General features: G+C 32.7%; 3 protein-coding genes across 3 annotated transcripts; all 3 read right to left on the bottom strand.

Annotated features, from left to right (window-relative positions):
• Positions 1-1,132: 1,132 nt before the first annotated feature.
• On the bottom strand, positions 1,133-4,153 carry LOC132758647 (uncharacterized). Its single transcript, XM_060750335.1, has 3 exons — positions 3,804-4,153; positions 3,194-3,340; positions 1,133-1,149 (listed from the first exon to the last, which is right to left on the bottom strand). Exons 1-3 carry the CDS (start codon positions 3,943-3,945, stop codon positions 1,133-1,135), a joined length of 306 nt encoding a protein of 101 aa, XP_060606318.1. The 5' UTR covers positions 3,946-4,153.
• A 31-nt stretch (positions 4,154-4,184) lies between these two features.
• Positions 4,185-9,690, bottom strand: LOC132758644 (uncharacterized). Its single transcript, XM_060750333.1, has 5 exons — positions 9,267-9,690; positions 6,044-6,121; positions 5,341-5,523; positions 4,791-4,922; positions 4,185-4,384 (listed from the first exon to the last, which is right to left on the bottom strand). The coding sequence occupies exons 1-5, from the start codon at positions 9,274-9,276 to the stop codon at positions 4,233-4,235; spliced, it is 555 nt and encodes a 184-aa protein (XP_060606316.1). The 5' UTR covers positions 9,277-9,690; the 3' UTR covers positions 4,185-4,232.
• A 5,308-nt stretch (positions 9,691-14,998) lies between these two features.
• On the bottom strand, positions 14,999-16,383 carry LOC132758643 (uncharacterized). Its single transcript, XM_060750332.1, has 2 exons — positions 16,050-16,383; positions 14,999-15,617 (listed from the first exon to the last, which is right to left on the bottom strand). Exon 2 carries the CDS (start codon positions 15,599-15,601, stop codon positions 15,161-15,163), a length of 441 nt encoding a protein of 146 aa, XP_060606315.1. The 5' UTR covers positions 15,602-15,617; positions 16,050-16,383; the 3' UTR covers positions 14,999-15,160.
• Between the last annotated feature and the right edge of the window lie 2,758 nt (positions 16,384-19,141).

The following is a 19,141-nucleotide window of genomic DNA, read 5'->3' on the forward strand; positions in this document are numbered from 1 at the left end:
TCTAAAATTTACATAATAAAACAGCATTTAGAAATTAAGATACAGCTGAAGTTTCATATTGACAGTAAATTATGTACAAAAGCAACAAAAACTTTTTAAAAAGAAGCTATTTAACCCTTAACCTCCTCATATATATACGCGAAAACAACGCACTTTCGACCCCCCCCCTTTTTTTATAGGCCCCTGAAATAGTGAGAAAATGTCCTATTTTTTCCCCCAAACACATGTTTTCGTTTGAGAAATGTTGTTAAAAAAAGTGAGCACTTTTTCGGCGCCGCCCCCTGTCCAAAAGATACTTCAGGGGTTGACAGAAGGGGGATGTGCCCCCTTCTTGTTTGGGGGGGTTGAAGGGGGCGGAGTCCCCCTCATCGCAAAGAAATTTTGGACTTTTGTGAGAGGGCTTTAAATGACCCCAGGTCGATCATTAAGGTAAGGTGTAACCAACGCTGAAAAGCCTTTTGACTCTATCTCAATCCCCCTTGAGAAGTTGCAGCACTCTTAAGTAAATTTTGAATGGAAAAAATCGAGGCAAAATAGTGTATTTTTGGCAATTTTTGACGATGTCACCCTCGTTTGCCATGGTAACAGGAAATTTAACTTTGAAAGAGGGGGCTTTTCAGTGAAAATGGCCATTTTTTCACAATATGCTCATGGGTAGAAAGGGTTAACTTAAAAAATTATAAATGTTACAAACAACAATTTCTTACACCAAAATTAGGTAAAAAGACCACATTTAACAAATGTAATAAAACTAGATTTTAGGGTGATTCAAAAGTTTTTCATCATTTTTTGTTAGCCATTACCCCTCCGTGCCATGGATAACAGGAATTTTTTTTTTAAGACTGAGCATGTCGTTAACAAAAAGCCAATGGTCCAGTTCAACATTTGTTTTGCCAAGTTTGATTAGCATTTTTCATAGTTTCATTGCAGTTTTTGAACATGTTAGGAGGAGGCTTTTTCAGTGAAATGGCCATTTTTTCACAATATGCTCAATTGGGGAAAGGGTTAAGTCTGACCTATGATTGGTAAGAAAAAACTGCTCCCATCAGTTACGTCAGCATTTTCCCAAGAACAGAATCCTTTCCATGTAAAATTTATGGTATAGAAGCTACAGCTGTAATACTTTTTAATTTCAGCCAGGACCAGGATCTAGAATATAAAATAAACTTATTTATTCCCTATATATTCGCGGCAATTAAACTTAAAATTTAAACACTCAACTTTTTATTATTTAACCACAAACAGTTTAATCAATATTTATTTTGAAAATGCCATGGATTTAATGTATTTTTTCAATCTAATTCACATTTTATTTTACTATCACTAAGATATAAAAATTAATACAGCTAAATTTGACGAATCGTCCTTGCGGGCGTAAATTATATGGGGCGCGAACAACACTTCATCTGCTTATAGGTTACAAAAATATGATAAATAAATTTCAAAAAAAAGCATGGCTTGTAAAATCATTAAATTGCCAAGGACATCAATAAATTTCGCGTAAGGCCTACCCAAAACCCAAAACATTCAAATATAGGTCGCGTTTTGATACCAAAAGTCTAAAAATATTAGAATGAGAGTTTTGTATTTCTGTTTTTATTAGTAAATTACAGTTGTCATTTTTCATATTTTGCAGTTATGGAAGGTTCCATCTCGGATATTGTTTTGTTGATAAATGCGGGGAAACATTTCATTCGCGGATAGGTCTCAAATATTGACCACATAAAAAAGTCTACACGGCACAGGACCTTATAAATGTTGTTGGTAAAACATATTATAGTCCAGCAAATCGGAAACGATTTACAGGTTTTACTGTCAATATTAAGATGACATTCAAACATAAGTTCCTCTAGATTTTATTACCTTGTTTTGTAAAATTAAAAGACCATTCTCATATACTTTAGGTTGGTTTTCTTTTATGCTTTAGATTTAAAAAAAAACACACCACAACCATAATAATGATAAATACAGACACCCTTCTAATTTGAAAAAAGTTGGTTTCAATAAAAGACTAAGTGAATAAAATGACTTGAATGTCTTTTAAAATCTTAATATAACGAATAAAAATAAAAAATGCCATACCTGTAAACGTTTCGATTTAGTCACAAACATTTTACAAAGTCCCTTGTGCCGAGTAGTACCAGTTTATGTGGTTCATTAAGACAAATTGTTGGGTCATTATCCACAAAACAATACCGCGAACTGAACGCCATATTCTGCAAACTATTGAAAATTGACAATGTTATTGTGCTTATTACTGAAATCGACCTCCTCTTATATTTGAGACTATTTTTAATATTTCTGCGATTAATTCATCATATATCGAACCTTCATTTATATATTTTCACGTGAGGTACTGTATTCGCTATCCATGCGGGCTTATTCGTATACCATGGACCTTTTGGCGGTATTTTAATATTATTCAAAATTCTTTGAACGTTTTAAGGCTAAATGCATCAATCATGATTTTGTTCAATCAATATCTAGGCTATAACCTGCATAGATATTGCCTGCCCATAATATTGCGTGGGAGTTATCAACAATAAAAGTATGCGTGGGAGTTAACCAAAATCATTTTTCTCTCATGTTTTGGAATAGAAAATGGACCAGTCAACATTTAACCATGCCTAATATTTACCATTTTCAAATAAAAGAAATTCTATGAACATTTTCCTCAATTGCTAAACTTCGACGTAGTTTAAAATCAAAATTCATAAAAAATTACAAATTTTGCGTGAATGTTACCGAAATATAATTGTTCAACATTTGAAAAATTTTCTGTTGAAATTTTTGAAAGTGTTTGCTAAAATTCTATGAGCACAGGAGTGGAAAAACTAAAGGGTATAGGCGGCAACAATTCTTTAAATTCTGCGTAGGGCTTGGCAACAGGTCTCGTATGTAAGTAAAAGGGATATAATAAAGAATTACCTTTAAAAACACATGTGAAGCGAGGTTTTTAGGCCGCCATATTGTCTGTACGCGTAACCGTAAAAGTCACGTGATTCCCTACCGTGTCTATGATCCCTTTTTAATCATGTCCATCAATATGTGGCTTTTTCATGGCTATAAATATCCCATTAATATGCCATGTATTATTCACAACATGCAAGTTGACATGGCATATTCAGATCTATTCAATCATACTTTTTGACTAAAAACACTACTAAAACTTTATTATCAAACATTAACTCACCACCATTTATCACTGTCAACAGATTTGTTGTTCTGAATTTCCATGTCACCATCATTACCGTCAACAAACGTGTTGTCTTGTATTCTATGTCATCATCATTGCCATCATTTGAATCATCTGAACAGCTCTCCTCATTCTGTTTGATTTCTATAAGACAATAACAATTGGTGTTCATAAATTGAATATGCATTTTATTCCATGCTTATTTTGAAATCTTGTCCATCATAATGTGGCCAATTTATTGTAGCTTTATGAGACACATTGATTTAGAATAACTTGTATAATGAAACATAAATTCTATTCATGATCTTGCTATCTTGTCCATCTTCATGTGACTTATTTTAGAGGCCAAAGAAGACACTCAAGATTCAGAATGTATTGTAAACTTAAACACACACTGTATTTCATATCATTTTCAAATATTATTCATTAAATGCACAAATATTGGTATGTGTTTGTTCCATTAAACCTAAACCTTAAAACCCAAACAACAGGCACAATATATTGAAGACAAATTTAAAATTCTCCCTCCCAACTACTAGATTAATAGGCTATTATGAAAGTAAAAGGATAAAAAAATAAGTTTTCAAATTAAAAGACATTAACTCACCACTGTCATTGCTGGTGACATATTTGTCGTGAATTTCTATGTCACTATCATTACTATCGGCAGATTTGTTGATGTAAATTTCCATGTCAACTTTATAGTCACTTGACTGATTTGTTGTTCTGAATTTCCATGTCACCATCATTTCTGTCAACAAACGTGTTGTCTTGTATTTCTATGTCATCATCATTGCCGTTTGATAAATTTGTTGTGAATTTTAAGGTCACCATCATTGTCATTGACAGATTTGTTGTTCTGAATTTCTATGTCACCATCATTGTCGTTGATAAATTTGTTGTGAATTTTAAGGTCACCATCATTGTCATTGACAGTTTTGTCGTTTAGAATTTCTATGTCACAATCATTGCCGTTGATTTGTTGTGAATTTTAAGGTCACCATCATTGTCATTGACAGATTTGTTGTCTGAATTTCTATGTAACCATCATTGTCGTTGACAGATTTGTTCTCCTGAATTTCCATGTCACCATCATTTCTGTCAACAACGTGTTGTCTTGTATTTCTATGTCATCATCATTGCCATCATTTGAATCATCTGAACAGCTCTCCTCATTCTGCTTGATTTCTATAAGACAATAACAATTGGTGTTAATAAATTGAATATGCATTTTATTCCATGCTTATTTTGAAATCTTGTCCATCATAATGTGGCCAATTTATTGTAGCTTTATGAGACACATTGATTTAGAATAACTTGTAAAATGAAACATAAATTCTATTCATGATCTTGCTATCTTGTCCATCTTCATGTGACTTATTTTAGAGGCCAAAGAAGACACTCAAGATTCAGAATGTATTGTAAACTTAAACACACACTGTATTATGTATCACCAAATACTTTTTTTTTTGAGACACAATATTTAAGATATAATTTATTACTTTTTCACTCAGCAAACAGATTAACATATTTTTTTTATGTAAAAAATGAAAAAATGGGAATCAATGTTTGCAAATCAAAAACAGAAACTCACCACAGTTATCATTTTCAACAGATTTGTAACCTTGATGTTCTATGTTACCACTAAAGTTGTTGCTTTGAATTTCCATGTGACAATCATTCATGTCATAATCACCTGAACAACTCTCCACCACAAATATGTTTGCTGAAAGACAACAACAGAATAAATGAATTAAATAAAGAAATCTTCAATCCACTTTGAAAACTTTGTCTATCATTATGTGACTTGTCTTAGAAGCCACAGAAGACATATTATTACAGAACGGAATAATTTGTAAATGAAACCTGCCTTTCATTTCATACTTTCCAGTCTTATCCATCTATATGTGACAAGTTTTTTAAAGGCCATTATAGACACACATTAATGCAGATTATGTTATTTATTTAAAATATTGATTGCATTCAATGATCTTCCAATCATGTCCATCAGTTTGTGGCTCTTTTAACAAGGCCAATAACGATGCATCAATATTGAAAAAAATATGTAACTGTCACCAAACTTACATAGACTATAGATTGAAATTGGAGACAAGATTAAATTTGAAATGTTAAAATATACTCACTACAACCATCGTCAGAATTATCTTTTTGTTCACTGTCACAATTATTGTCGTCAACAGACTTGTTATCTTGAAGTTCCTGGCCACCATCATCGCATCCAATAGTTCTGCTGCCTTGCATTTCTATGTCATCAACATTGGTGTCATTTGTATCATCTGAACAGCTCTCCTCACTATGTTGGTTTGCTAAAGGACAACAACAATTTTGGTGATAACAATTCATGGAATATTATCCCATGCTCATTCTTACTTAGTAATATTGTCCATCATTATGTTGCCATTTAATTGAGGCCATAGAAGACATATTTCTTTTTTCAGAGTTAATTGTAAATTAAAATATTCCTTGCTTTAATGACTTCCTAATTTTGTGCATCACTATGTGACTTGTTTACTGAGGCCAAAAAAGACACATAAATAACATAAGATGACACCAAAATTGCATTTCATGATCTCCAATCTTGTCCATCATTATGTGGCTAGTATGTTGTGGCAGTAAATATAAAATATATATATACTATATCACAAAACAAATTACAATTTAAGAATGACACAAGATTATAGATTCAATTCACTACAATCTTTTTTGTTAAAATTAATTATTAGACTGCATGCAAATCTTTAATTACGATAAAACAATGTCACAAAGAAAAGATCATGATCAGATCATTCTGATCATTCAAAGTACTGTGGTATGCAAATTACTTACCATTCAAGACTTCAGCCAAGGCCCAGTCTATGTCCTCTTTAAAAGCTTTTAGAGTTGTTTTTTTCTTCTTTAAAGAGTCTTAAATATATATAAAAAACAGAAGATTACATGATAATCTTGTAAGCTAAACAGTAAGGAGGCAAACTAAATGAGAAGAAAATTGTTCAATGGTAATTCAACTTCAAACCAGAAAGTAACATTTCAAGCCTTAATGTTTATCATGATTCATTACATGAAAGTATTCAGACAACAAAAATCCTTTTTGTCAGAATTTTTTTTTTAATTTATTTTAAAATTTTCATTTTTTATGGTCATATCCTAAGATGAATTTTGAACATTACATTTATAATTATGACTAAAACCATATACATACAGATTCTTAAGTTAACTAAGCCAATTACAGAGATAAATGAAATGACAACCATGTGTTGTGCAAGATATTGCTAAACTATTATGTACAATTATCTTAAGTTTAAGCCCTGTGGCTTCTGAGAGATAATTTTATTCTTTTAAGATCAATAAATTTAACTTTTTGATTTTTTTTAAAGGGGAACACCTAAGGATCCTTCAAGTTTGGTTTCAATTAAGCCTGTGGTGTAAAATGTATTTGCTTTTAAAGCAACACCTTAATGACACATAATGTACATGGCAATAGCAGTTAGCTCACTTTAAACAACCTTTTGCTTTACATGACATCAATAAAAATTAATTAATACAGTAGGCATCTGCATTTTAAAATATCTGTACAGGAATGTATATTCAGAACATTTTTCATGCATTGAATCAAGCAATTATAACAGTTAACTCGGGGTTGTCAATAGGAGGCTGGATGCCAAAATGACTGCCACGAAACAAGGAAACACTCTTTATTCTATGTTATTAAATATAGGCCTGAGTATTGCCAGACAAAATGGTATTGCGATATATTGCGATATTTTAATAAATACTGCAATATATTGTGACCATATAGAAATCATGGAAATGAAATATTTGAACACTAAATAAGCTATTCCTGTTTTATGTTTGTGTCCCCTTATGTGACTAAGGTCTAACTTGTTTTTAAGTAAAATAAAAAAACAAATTAAGTAAAAAAATCCCGTAACAAGACCGGAAATGAGCTAAGTAAACATTTTTTTTTGCAAGATTTTTTTCCTTTCTTTCTTTAAATGCTAATATTCAACCATGTTTTAGACATCATTCTAACAATGCAATTGAAATATTGCAATATTTTAAAATCATATTGCAATATATTATATTGTCAGAGAATATATTGCGATAACTGATATATTGCGATATATTGCACACCCCTAATTAAATATATAACTTTTAATTCAAAATAAGCCTTCAAGAAAAATACCTAGTGACAACCCAGGTTTGTAACTATAACAAAAGCTATTTTAGAACTTTCTTGAATTTTAACTGCAATGAGAACAATCAAAAGTAAAGGTTTGAAACAAAGCAGTAATACAGTATGCGCATCGCGTTAACTTCCCTTTTCCATGCGAACCATGCAACGAAAATTTATTGAGCATGTTCAATCACAGTGTCACGGATACGATCAGATATCTTAGAGGACACTGAAGTGTGCACACAGTGGTTCATGGTGTCCCCACACGATGATTCTCGGTGTTCATTCGATATTTTTTAACAACAACAAATATTTTTCATAATATTTCCACTGTGGTTTCATCAGCTTTGAAGCACAAAAAAGGTTAAGTTATGTTTAGATATTACCTTGTTTTCGCACATTTATTTAATTCATAATACTGTAATTATTCCAAGCCAAAACAAACGATGGTAAGCTAAAGAAATTGTGTGAATATCGCGTTTCTCTATTCTCATTTTTGTATGGCAGACTTGTGAAGGCTCAAATAATACAAAACAACAAGTCTTGACTGGTGATCTTTTTAATCATGTAAAATAATTTTTCGAAAATCCCCTAAAACTGGTTAATTCAGCTACCCGAATATGCATGAGAATGCGCGTTTTTGTGTAAATATGTTGCGGACAAACAAAATAGTCTTCAGAATTTGATATAAATGGGTATTAAAATTACCTTTCTGATTTATAAAGATTTAATCCATCAACTTTTGACAGTCTACATAGTTATTAACAATAAAATAAATGAGTTATCCCTCAAGATTGTCTGAATTCCATACTGCTAAAATGCACAATTTTTAAAACACTCGCATAAATTTATATTAATTTAATCAAACTTGTGCCAAGCAAATTATATATGAAAATGTTAAATTGTATGCACAACACAACTGAAAATATAAATTCATGCAGATTCTAATAAATAGACAAGTTGACCTTTTTACAGGTGCCTATAACCGACACTTCAAAAGAATTGTTTAGACGCTGCGACTTTACTCAACCGAAATCAAAGAGGTTGCTAACTTTGACATTCGCCGATCATTTTTGTGAAGAAAAGATTATACATGTCTTTAAAAATTGCTCACGTAAACATCAAGTGAAAAGAAGAAAATATTTTCATCGGATTATTATTAGTTCAATTATTTTAGTGCGAGTCAAAATAGTTTGTGGTGTGTATTTGTCTTCGTTTTTTTAATCAATGTTTGTCAAAATCGGATCCATCGGGCAGCATTAAAAATAGGTTTTTTAAATGGATTTTAATTATTATTTTTTTAATTACACTGGAATGGCAGGTAAGTTGATTTTTACAGAAAAAGAACACAGTGAAATCACTGCGAATGAACACCTCAACACATCGTGTCCGTGACCACCATGTTCGAGGCCGCTTATCACCGTGAAAACCCTTTCTTGGGGGTTCAAAATATGGTGAACACGCTTGAGCAAAATCGCGGGGTAGGGTGTGCGTTGGGGAAGTTATGCGATGTGCGTACTGTAGCTAACAACTGGTACTATACCAATGCCTATGTTTTGTAATGTTTTAAATGGCCCAGGAAAAGATACCATATGATCCCTCGTAATACTAAAGCTACAAATAAATTACGAATAATATTCACAAGTGTGTTGGAACTGAAACAAAAATACTTCCATGTAAAAAAAAATGCTACATACAGACGGTAACGTTATCAATGCTCTGACTCCTCATCTTCATATATCAAGTTGAATGTGATATGTGCCATCAGTTAATAATTGTGAAAAGCAAGTTGAAAGAGTAGGTTTAATATATGTGATAGCTTACTAGAAAGATGAATACATAATCATTAATTGAAGAATAATGAAAAAAACTTACAATGCATCATCAGACCTACAGTAGACAAGTGCTTTTGTCATCATGCCATTCTTTCACTTTTACTGGCCATTTCATTTTTCTAGGTAACCCAGGTAATCTACACCAGAACAAATGGATATCCATAGTACTGAAAATTAAATGAAAGATATCACTACATTATCATTGATGTTGGTGTCTAGTTAATCTTATTCTAGAGTGTATTCACAGCGAGCATTTCCTTTCAATAACAAAAAATATAGACACTTATCTCTAATCATAATCCAATTAAATCCATGAAATGAGCAATGATGTTTTCACAGCTGCAAGCTTAATTTCTCCAAAATAAAGATATTGGAACCTTTTGATTTCAATTAATTTTTAAAAGACAGAGCCAGGATAAAAATCACTCAGACTGGTTAATATGTTGAAAATCACATTTGAAAAGCAGTCATGCCACCAGATATAAACAGTAAAAATCCTGAAGATATAATAATGATGTTAAGAAAGCATAGCTTCAGGAAACAAATTGTGTATTGCCTCTATTGAAAATTATAATGCATTTCTGGATCATTTGCCCTAAACCTAATACCTAATACAAGTACCCAAAAGTGCAGACTTTCTCTTGTGTACAGATGCTTTATTTTAACTCATCTCAATCAATTAAGTGTGTTCAGCACCCATTGGTGGCAGTAAATTGAAATTAAAATTAACTTTGATATGTTTTCCTCTGTAAAAAAAACTTAACCAGTATATAATATGCATAAACGGTCATTGAAACTTACTTCTCTTTGTAGAACTTTTCTGTGGCAACTGCACAATGTTATCGGTAGAGCCTTCAGTCTCAGCTAAATCTGAAACAACATGATAATTAAGGCATTTGAATCTGAAAATTATGCTGACGAAAAAATCAACGCAAAATGGTTTATAGTTTCATAGCAATTTCATATTGTAACAATAAAAACAGGTATTTTTCATAAAAATTAAAAATGCTCATACGGTAATGGGTTAAGAAAGAACAGATGAACAGAGCACAGTTTGTATTGAAACTCTTCATAAATATAATGGCTAAAACATTCACAGCTGAACAAAATTTGTTGTTTCCATGTTAGAAATAGCTAGTTTATTTTTCATTCGTGGTTTTTGCTACTTTTGTACAGTCATTTAAGAAAAATGCAGTATTGTCAAATAAACTATATTATACAAATTTGCAGGTTTACCTTGTGTACAAATTTTTTGATCCAACTCATCCCAGTCTTTAAATTTGTGTTTACCCCCATGGTTTAAACCCCAAAATTAAGCCCTTTTTTTTCCCAAAATCGAAAGGCCCGCCACTCCCCAGGGGAAAGCTGCTTTCATATTTAGTTGAAACTGGTACATAAAAAAGGGTTTTTCTGGGGGTTTTTTTTTTTGGAGTTTTGTTGAAAATTTCATGAAAAGCAAAAAGATAACTCTTTAATATGTTTTTGGAGATATGTTTGTGTAATCTGGCTGGGATAACAGTGGCTAGTGGTCCCACAGCCATAATCCTGAAAAAGAAGCATGTACTTTTCATAAAAGATGATCACCAACGTATGAACATACCTGTGGATGTTTTAATTCAAAATTTCACCATCATCTGATCATATACAAATGTTGAATTATGCTTAAGCTAGTGCAAGGGGGCATGGACAGTACACAGTACTGCACATTTCCAGTACTGTCCATGAACAGGCTCAATCAAACTGAGCCTGCAACATTTTATGACAAAAAACCGTTTTTGGCGTTCTTTAGGGGTTCTGTTTTTTTGTTTGTTTTTTTTTTGAATGTTTTTTTTAATATACAAATATTACAGTCATTTTAATTACCCTTCTTATGTAAGACACAAAAACAAGTAATTTCACTCAGTATTTATTTGTCCTAGGTGATACTGTGCAATACAAACACCTTCATAGTCTGACAGAATTAATATATAATCAAATGACGGAGCAAACCTGTGACATAAAAAAATTGACAGTAATGAAGACAGACTACTGGCACAAGTCCCTGTATATATGCTCAATGCATATAAATACAAAGGAGAAGCCAATGAAAAGATGTTTTGTTCAATGTTAGAAAACAATAAGTTTAATTTGGAATAGAAGTAAACAAACATTACGTAGTGTAATTAGTTATTTTGATTATCAAAATAATTCACTTATATTTCCAAGGGTAGTGTTTATTTTTGAAATTTATACAGTCAAACTTTGAAATTTTTTTACACATCACATGCACCTTACAATTAGTTCACAGTTGAAATGAAGATATTAATTGTAGCAATACATTTAAATTACAATTAATAGATCTATATCTCGATGCAGTATATTTATTTTCAAAGGAATTTGTATTTTGCACAAAGGATTTTTTAGTTAAATTCGAAAAATCCTTTATATGGTCAATTTCGGATCCAGGGAGGAAAAAATCCTATTGCCTACATGAGATGTATGCAGTAAATTATTTATCACACCTTTTGTTACGTCTCAAAAAAACTATATTCAATTATTGCATAATAATGATGAATCAAGGGTCGAATTTATGGGGGCTCGACTGCACATGACATGGTACATTGTTAATATAAAATTAAAATCGTTAATCAACCGAAACAAAAACTTTATGTATTTACATGTATATATCCAGTTAGTGTTGGAAATAAAGTTATTAAAGATAAATGATTTATACATCTTGTTTTACTTATGATGACAATTTTGTTAAAACACTTGTCTTTATCATTTTCTTTACACTTTTCATCCATTTTATTAGTCCCCTACCGGTTTAACCGGAGGGGACTTTAGGTTTACCCTCCGTCCGTCTGTCCGTCTGTCTGTCTGTCCGTCTGTCCGTCTGTCTGTCTGTCTGTCTGTCTGTCAGTCCGTCAGTCCGTCCGTCCACAAAACTGGATCCCGCGATAACGCAAAAAGTACTGAAAATATTTTTATGAAACTTGATATATGGATAGATGGCAGTATGGAGATTATGCACGTCTTCTTTTTTTTCTTCCTATGTTGAAAATTCTGGTTGCTATGGCAACAAATAGTCTGAAAATATGGCAAATTTAACACATAAACTGGATCCAGTGATAACTCAAAAAGTACTGAAAATATTTTTATGAAACTTGAAATATGGGTAGATGGCAGTCTGGAGATTATGCACATCTTTTTCTTTTCTTCCTATGTTGAAAATTCTGGTTGCTGTGGCAACAAATAGCCTGAATTTCAAGATTTCTGATTTAAATTTTTCAGCTTTTTCACTATATGTTCTTTATTTCTTAAGGTGTTTACTTCAAACTTTAAATATAAGTTTCTGGTCATCAACCACATCATATGTGACAAGGTTTATAACTCTAGCACAAAAAATATCAGTATTACCTCCCTTGAACTTGAGATTTTTTAGGGGAAAAAATGTTGTCTTTTTTAAATAACTTCTTTATTTCCTAATGTATCTACTTCAAATTTCATATATATGTTTCTTATTATCACTCGACATTTTTGAGAAGGTTAAATACTCTAGCAAGACTATTTCCAGAATTATGTCCCCCTTGAACTTAGATTTTTTTTCGAGAAACTGGTATTTTCACTCCAACTTCTTCATTCCTTATAGGATTTACTTTAAAATCCCACATCGTAATAATATGACAAGGTTGTATAAACATAATTTCCTTACTAAGCATGGAAACTTAACACATTACTGTGATATAGACAAACTTATTTTATTATGTTTTGTGGTTGATATTTTCAAATACAGACTTCATCCTCAAATTCATTATAAATGGCAATACACAGGAGTGTATGACAATTAAAGAACTTTTTGAGGGACCGGTAGGGGACTACTGTATTGCCCGCAATACTATCAAATGCTTGTTTACTTTAGTAGATAAAAATTGTAATGGTATTTTGATACTAATATATTTCATTTTTTTTTCAAAAGAAATTTAATTTTGAATAAGGGGCGAATCGATATTAGAACGGGGCGAATCGAGATAAGAACAGGGGCGAGTCGAGAAGGGGCGAATCAAGAAAGGGGCGAATCGTTACTAAATCAACATCCGCGTCGACTGCATCCAGGTTCATGTTCATTTAGATATCTCAACACAACAGACAGCTCAAGGACATAAAATATACAAGTTTCATTATTCAAAACATATGAACCCCTTTCTTCTGGGTAAATTTTACCTATTTCCATTCTCGTCAACAAACGCGGTTGAGGTTTCCGTCGATTCCGCCATATTGAATCTGCAAGTGGCAATATATTCGGATAGAATTACCCACTTTCCCGGCTTCTTGAGGTGGGTAGAATTTTGGTCACACGAGTAACATTACCCGGGTAACACGAGTTGTACTAGAGCATTGCCCGTGTTAACCCGTGTTAACTCGAGTAGGTATGCCGAACGCGCTCAATGAAAAAACAAAACAAAAAATCAGAAGTAGGAATATCATTTGTGTAGGCTTTGGAGGCAAGAATACTCAGTATGCCCTTTATTGTCAATTTTAATTGCCTGTCCTTTTCATTTTCTGGTTACTATTCAGGTCTGTTTGAAAAGTAAAAATGTATTGGTGGATCTAGAATTATGAAACGTAATTTTTGCCAAATGTTTGTGTATTTTTTATGTTAAAAAATTATAACAAAGATTGACTGCAACACTGGTAACAATCACATATGTTGCCCTGTTGCCGCCAATGAAATCAACAAATGTAAAAATCAGGTAGAAAATGAAAAAAGACTTGAAAGACACAAAGGTAAGCTTATCATTTAAATTGAAGAAAAAACTAGAAAACCAGTGTTGATGTTAACAAAAAGTTAATGTCAACTTAATGCTGGTCTGACCAACGTTACAAATTGTCGTTAACTAACGTTGATTTTAACGCCTAAGCGCAAGTAGTTAACGCTGATAGTAAGCGTTAAATCCTTAATGTTAGTTTTGAACAACTGGGCCAAACATTCTGCTGGTTTTTTAAAAGTTTGCCAAATTGTGACATGGTGACCATGTCTTAATAACGACATTGTTAGTTGGTCCTTGCAACATCATATTTGTTTATGCAATTAGCCGCATTTGTTCCTGGCAACAAACCAACATGGTTGCATGACAGGTATTCTACCTTAAATGACCTCAGAAAATTTCATTTAGGCTTCATGCTTTCTAAACTAGATAAAAATTTGTTTATACCATCATTTTCATGGAGCCTGGCTCATTAAGGATTTCTTCCGTATGGTTGAGTTGTTCCTCTGTTGATATTGGAAGATAAACTCCATCTGGAACATCTGTGTTTTTCACCCCACAACCATCAAGTCGTTTCACCAGCCCAGAAATCATTGCCATCATTTCGCGTTGACCCTGTTTTATGTCTTCCAGGGTTCTGAGTTTTACTACATCACGACCTGATACACCAAATAGAATTGAAAATAAAAAGCAATCAAGGGAGACAACAACCATTATAATGATTAATCAAATAGGATTTTAGACAAATAATGTCTGGCTTAAATTTTTTTTACATGACTTGTTTAACGATCATTCTGAATTAGTGCTTAAAGTTAAACAACACTGATTTATTACTAATTAGTAGATTAATTAGGTATTGATGTAATTAAACCAGTTATAATATTAAACATTGAAACACAGAATTTAATTTTGTATTTCTGTGATAACTAATTCCATATTTTCCAGTAAAAATACAGATATATTACTTTAAGTGTAAACAAACTTTAAGGGGCACTTAAGTATTCAAGATTACTTTTACTATTTTATACATTTATTGTTCTCTAATGCAATAATACATTAACAGTGTTGTATCGAGTCCTGACTGTAAATACTTTTAAATAAAGAAAATGTGATATACATTTATATTTAATTTAAAAGCATGTTTTCAAAATAAATTAAAAATCATAGCGTCGGAGTTTAGCAACTTTTACTGATTAAAGAACAAAAAATTTCTACCCGAGAGAATATTCTGAGCTTGGTCTGAGCTAGATGTCGATGATGATGATTTTGGAGACGCCTGAGGTTGTGGCCCTAGTGACACCTGATGAGGCTTTCGTGACGCCTGAGGTTGTGGCCCTAGTGACACCTGATGAGGCTTTCGTGACTCCTGAGGTTGTGTCGTTGTACACACCGGAGTTTGCGGCCTTGAAGACTCATGAGGTTGCAGTCTTGGTGTAGCCTGAGGTTGTGGCCTTGAAGACTCATGAGGGTGAGGACTTGTAGACTTTTGAGGTTGTGAACTTAGAGACAATTTAGGTTGTGGCCTTAATGAAGCCCGAAATTGTGGTGTAACTTTTCGAGCTTCAGGAATTTTTTTTGGCGGAGTTTGGTAATCCCCTTCACTCTCTTTCTCTGATTCTGAATCCATGAATCGTGGGTTTGGCCTTCAGTTTTAACAAAAAGGGTAATATATATATATATATAATTTCAATGTCAAATTCAACTACACGTGTACTTTAGATGATAAAATAAACATTTAACTTTAAGTTATAGGTCTTAATGTTTGAAATATCATATGAAAAAAGGTAAATCAATAAACTGTTATTAACATGTATACTTTGTTTTATGTCAGGAGAAATTGAAAAATATGCTGTTTAAATTAATGAAACATCTTATTTTCAATTAAGTTCACAAATATTTAAATATATGCTATACTCTTTGTATAAACCATTATTTATAATCATGAAAGAAGGGTTTTCAAGTTGTGGTAAACATGATATGACTACAAAGACACATTTTTAAAACATTCACGATTTTAACAGATTTCCCCCTATTTTTCTTTCTACAGACATAAATGTATCATTAAACTCAAATACCTATGCTTCCTTTTATTCCCCTTTTTTGGTGTTGAAGTGGTTGGAGTACTATCTGTGCATATATCAGTAAGAATGTCAGACTCATCCTCTGCCTCCTTTGCCTTCCTTAGCGCTTTTTGCAACAAATCTGAAACATTTGTATAAGTCAATTTGTATCAAATTCAATCACTTGGTAAAGTAGTGCTTTCACTAAGCAATACCCTCCTAATGCAATAAGTCCATGGTTTCCAACTTTCCACCAATGCTTTAGGCCACATAAAAATTATGTTTGTTTAGGGTTACATCTCCAAAATAACTAGGTAGGGTAGGTAGGTTTTTTAGGGGTTTTTGTCTGGTAAAACGAAAGCAAAGAGTAAGCATCATACAATTTTTGTAAAAGAATTGCAGGCAAAGTTCTGTTGAAATAATTTCTGGAATTTGATTAGAAAATATTTATTTAAAATATAAAATTTTAGAAACATATATCATATGCAATTTCGAAACACATACTAAAACACAAATTTCTCTTAAAAATCGCGATTCAAAGTACCAAAAGTTTCATATATATCAAAACATCTGACTGAGTGCAATTTTGGTTGCATTAAAACACAGACAAAAGATATCAAATGTATTAAGGTGTTATGAGCGAACCATTCAGCAGTCATTTAACATGAACTGAGACAATAAAGACAAAAAAGACAAAACAGTTTCCTTGTAACACCTTAAATCATTAAAGAAAGTACGGTATCTGTTTGTGAAGTTCTAGACAGTCATCTCCAATCACTTAGACTCCAAGTCATGTATCAGTGGTATACATACAAAACCATCATCAATAGGAAGAAGTACACATTTACAAATAATGTCTCTAATATCAGCAACGCACAAAATGCCACTGAGGTCTGCAACACGTTTTATTCTAAGGTCTGAAGATGGTAATGGGAGCTTGAAAAAATCTGCAACATTTAAAAATTGTTCATAAACAAAGAACTTTTCAGTGTTATCTTTCAGTACTATATTCCTGATAATACCAACTTCATCATTTATAAGAAAGCAGTAGTTGCCTCTCGATGTTGAGAAAAAGCAATCCGGAAAATGGATTTCTTTAAACTGTGAAACCACCAAATGGTTAAATCTTAATGGCAATGGTCCATTTACATGATTTTTCTTCAAAATGCCTTCTTTGTTTGAAATCTTAGGAGCAGAATTTAACAGATTTCCTTTACTTTCATATATTCTACGAATCACTTGTTGCAATGGAAATGTGGGTTGCTTTCCACCTTTCAACACAATGAAGTGTTCTGGCTTTGCGATTGAATTCTTTTGGAAGAAAAACCTTTAAATCAGATAAATTGTCAGAAATTCTCTTGATAGCACCTGTACCAATGCGGCACCCATTTTCAAGTGGACCCTTCATCCAGAGTAGAATCATGCGTTTAACAACTCCAAGATAAACCAAGTGCATAGCATCTACTGTAAACTGCGAAACAATCCCTATTGGTAAATTATGAAATGGTGACTGACCACTGTGATGTTCTTCAAATTGCATTTCATCAAATGAAGCATCAGTTCTAAGCGGGGAATCAGTTGCAGGAAATGTCATTTTACCCTGCCATTCTCCACGTTGCACACATTTATCACAACCGTAATATCCACTATGACCTTTTATTTGCTTTACAAAAGCCTTTGCAGGTGCATCACAAATTACACAAGAAAGCATGAAACGAACTCTGTTGTTTGATTCTTCAGAGACCCGAACCCCATTCTGAAGTAAATTTTCCAAATCACGAACAAAAAGGTCAAGGTACTCGCTTACACTAGTAGGTTTTTGGTCTCTAGAATAAAGACCAATAACAAATGGCTGGGAAATTGAAGGTTTTACAAGTCGCCCCAATATTGGCCACAATTGAGCACCAGAACTTTTGAACAAAGGTAGTCCATCAATATTTACTTGTAGAGAAACCTCATTCACATTGTCAATACCATTAACTTTTGACAGGACCCAAGTTTCTATTCCAAAATGGTAATAGCTACCACCAGCAGTATTTAAAACTTGATAGTTAGTTGGAGTTTTTAACAAAGTTCTGGCATCTTTTGGCAAGTACGTATGGTACTGTCGTAAAATTGAAAGCAAATCATTTAATGCAGAATGGCTAATATTATGCCGTGTAACCCAATTTACTAAAAGGGTATCCAAATTAGTCTCACTGTCATCTGATTCATCATCTGAACTGTCTGAAAAATATTCATTTTCAGAGCTAAAGAAATCATTTTCAATACCGCCCTGTGCTAACACTTCATCATGAAGGCCTATGTCATCAGTATCATTGTCCAAGTCTGTACTCCTACCTACAGTTTGGTCAGAAGGCAATGAAACGGTCACTTCAAGACTGTCGTCTGAATTTTGATGGTGTTCTTCCTCTACTGCCAAATTATGTATAGCACTTATATGTTGATTTACTGAGGAAACAATTTTCCTTCGTTTTGACCAATAGGAACTCATTATAAATGATGACTGTGAGACTAATTTATATACCCTTTATACACTGTGTTTAGTACCTTTAGTACCTGAATTGAAGTATCTTACATGAATCCGGGTCAGCTCGGCCCTAAAACGTACTCGGCCCCCGAGTCAGCTCGGCCCTATTCCAACTCGGCACGGGTCAACTCGGCTCACTTTTTAATTATTAATATTTAAGTTTATGTTATCACTATTTATTGTTATTATTGTAATTATTTATAAAACACGGATTGACAGTTTCAGAACTAGCAGCAGACGGGCTTTTCTTATCAGTAGAATTGCAAGTAAAGATAACCGATTGCGTATCTCACTGTATTTCTGACTCGTGGTAGGTTTAACCGTAACTTTAAATACCTTCAGTGTCAAACAATGTGTTGAAAAATATACTGAGAGGAAGCTAAGATCATCAGCTTTTAATTGGTGTAACAAATTTTAAAATAGGACATTTAATCGCCCCAAACTAGCGATTTAAACACGGCTAAATTTGCATTCTTTTGCAAGCGAGGGAAACTAAGGGAAACAACTCTTGCTTTTTCACTCAATAAACCTCGGTTATTTACGTAGTTCGTCAGAGAGAGTTTATAAATATAATACA

The sequence above is a fragment of the Ruditapes philippinarum genome, unplaced genomic scaffold (genome assembly GCF_026571515.1).
Source record: "Ruditapes philippinarum isolate M1 unplaced genomic scaffold, ASM2657151v2 ctg6488_1_1_1_1, whole genome shotgun sequence".
NCBI classification, from domain to species: Eukaryota; Metazoa; Mollusca; class Bivalvia; order Venerida; family Veneridae; genus Ruditapes; species Ruditapes philippinarum.

Excerpts from the sequence above, each read along its gene's own strand:
- LOC132758647 (XM_060750335.1), bottom strand. The coding sequence starts at position 3,945 with ATGATGGTGACATGGAAATTCAGAACAACAAATCAGTCAAGTGACTAT. Across the intron at positions 3,341-3,803 it reads TGTCACCAGCAATGACAGTG|AAATCAAACAGAATGAGGAG; the intron begins GTGAGTTAATGT and ends ATTGTCTTATAG.
- LOC132758644 (XM_060750333.1), bottom strand. Across the intron at positions 5,524-6,043 it reads CTTGGCTGAAGTCTTGAATG|CAAACCAACATAGTGAGGAG; the intron begins GTAAGTAATTTG and ends GTTGTCCTTTAG. Across the intron at positions 4,385-4,790 it reads TGTTGAAAATGATAACTGTG|AAATCAAGCAGAATGAGGAG; the intron begins GTGAGTTTCTGT and ends ATTGTCTTATAG.
- LOC132758643 (XM_060750332.1), bottom strand. The coding sequence starts at position 15,601 with ATGGATTCAGAATCAGAGAAAGAGAGTGAAGGGGATTACCAAACTCCG.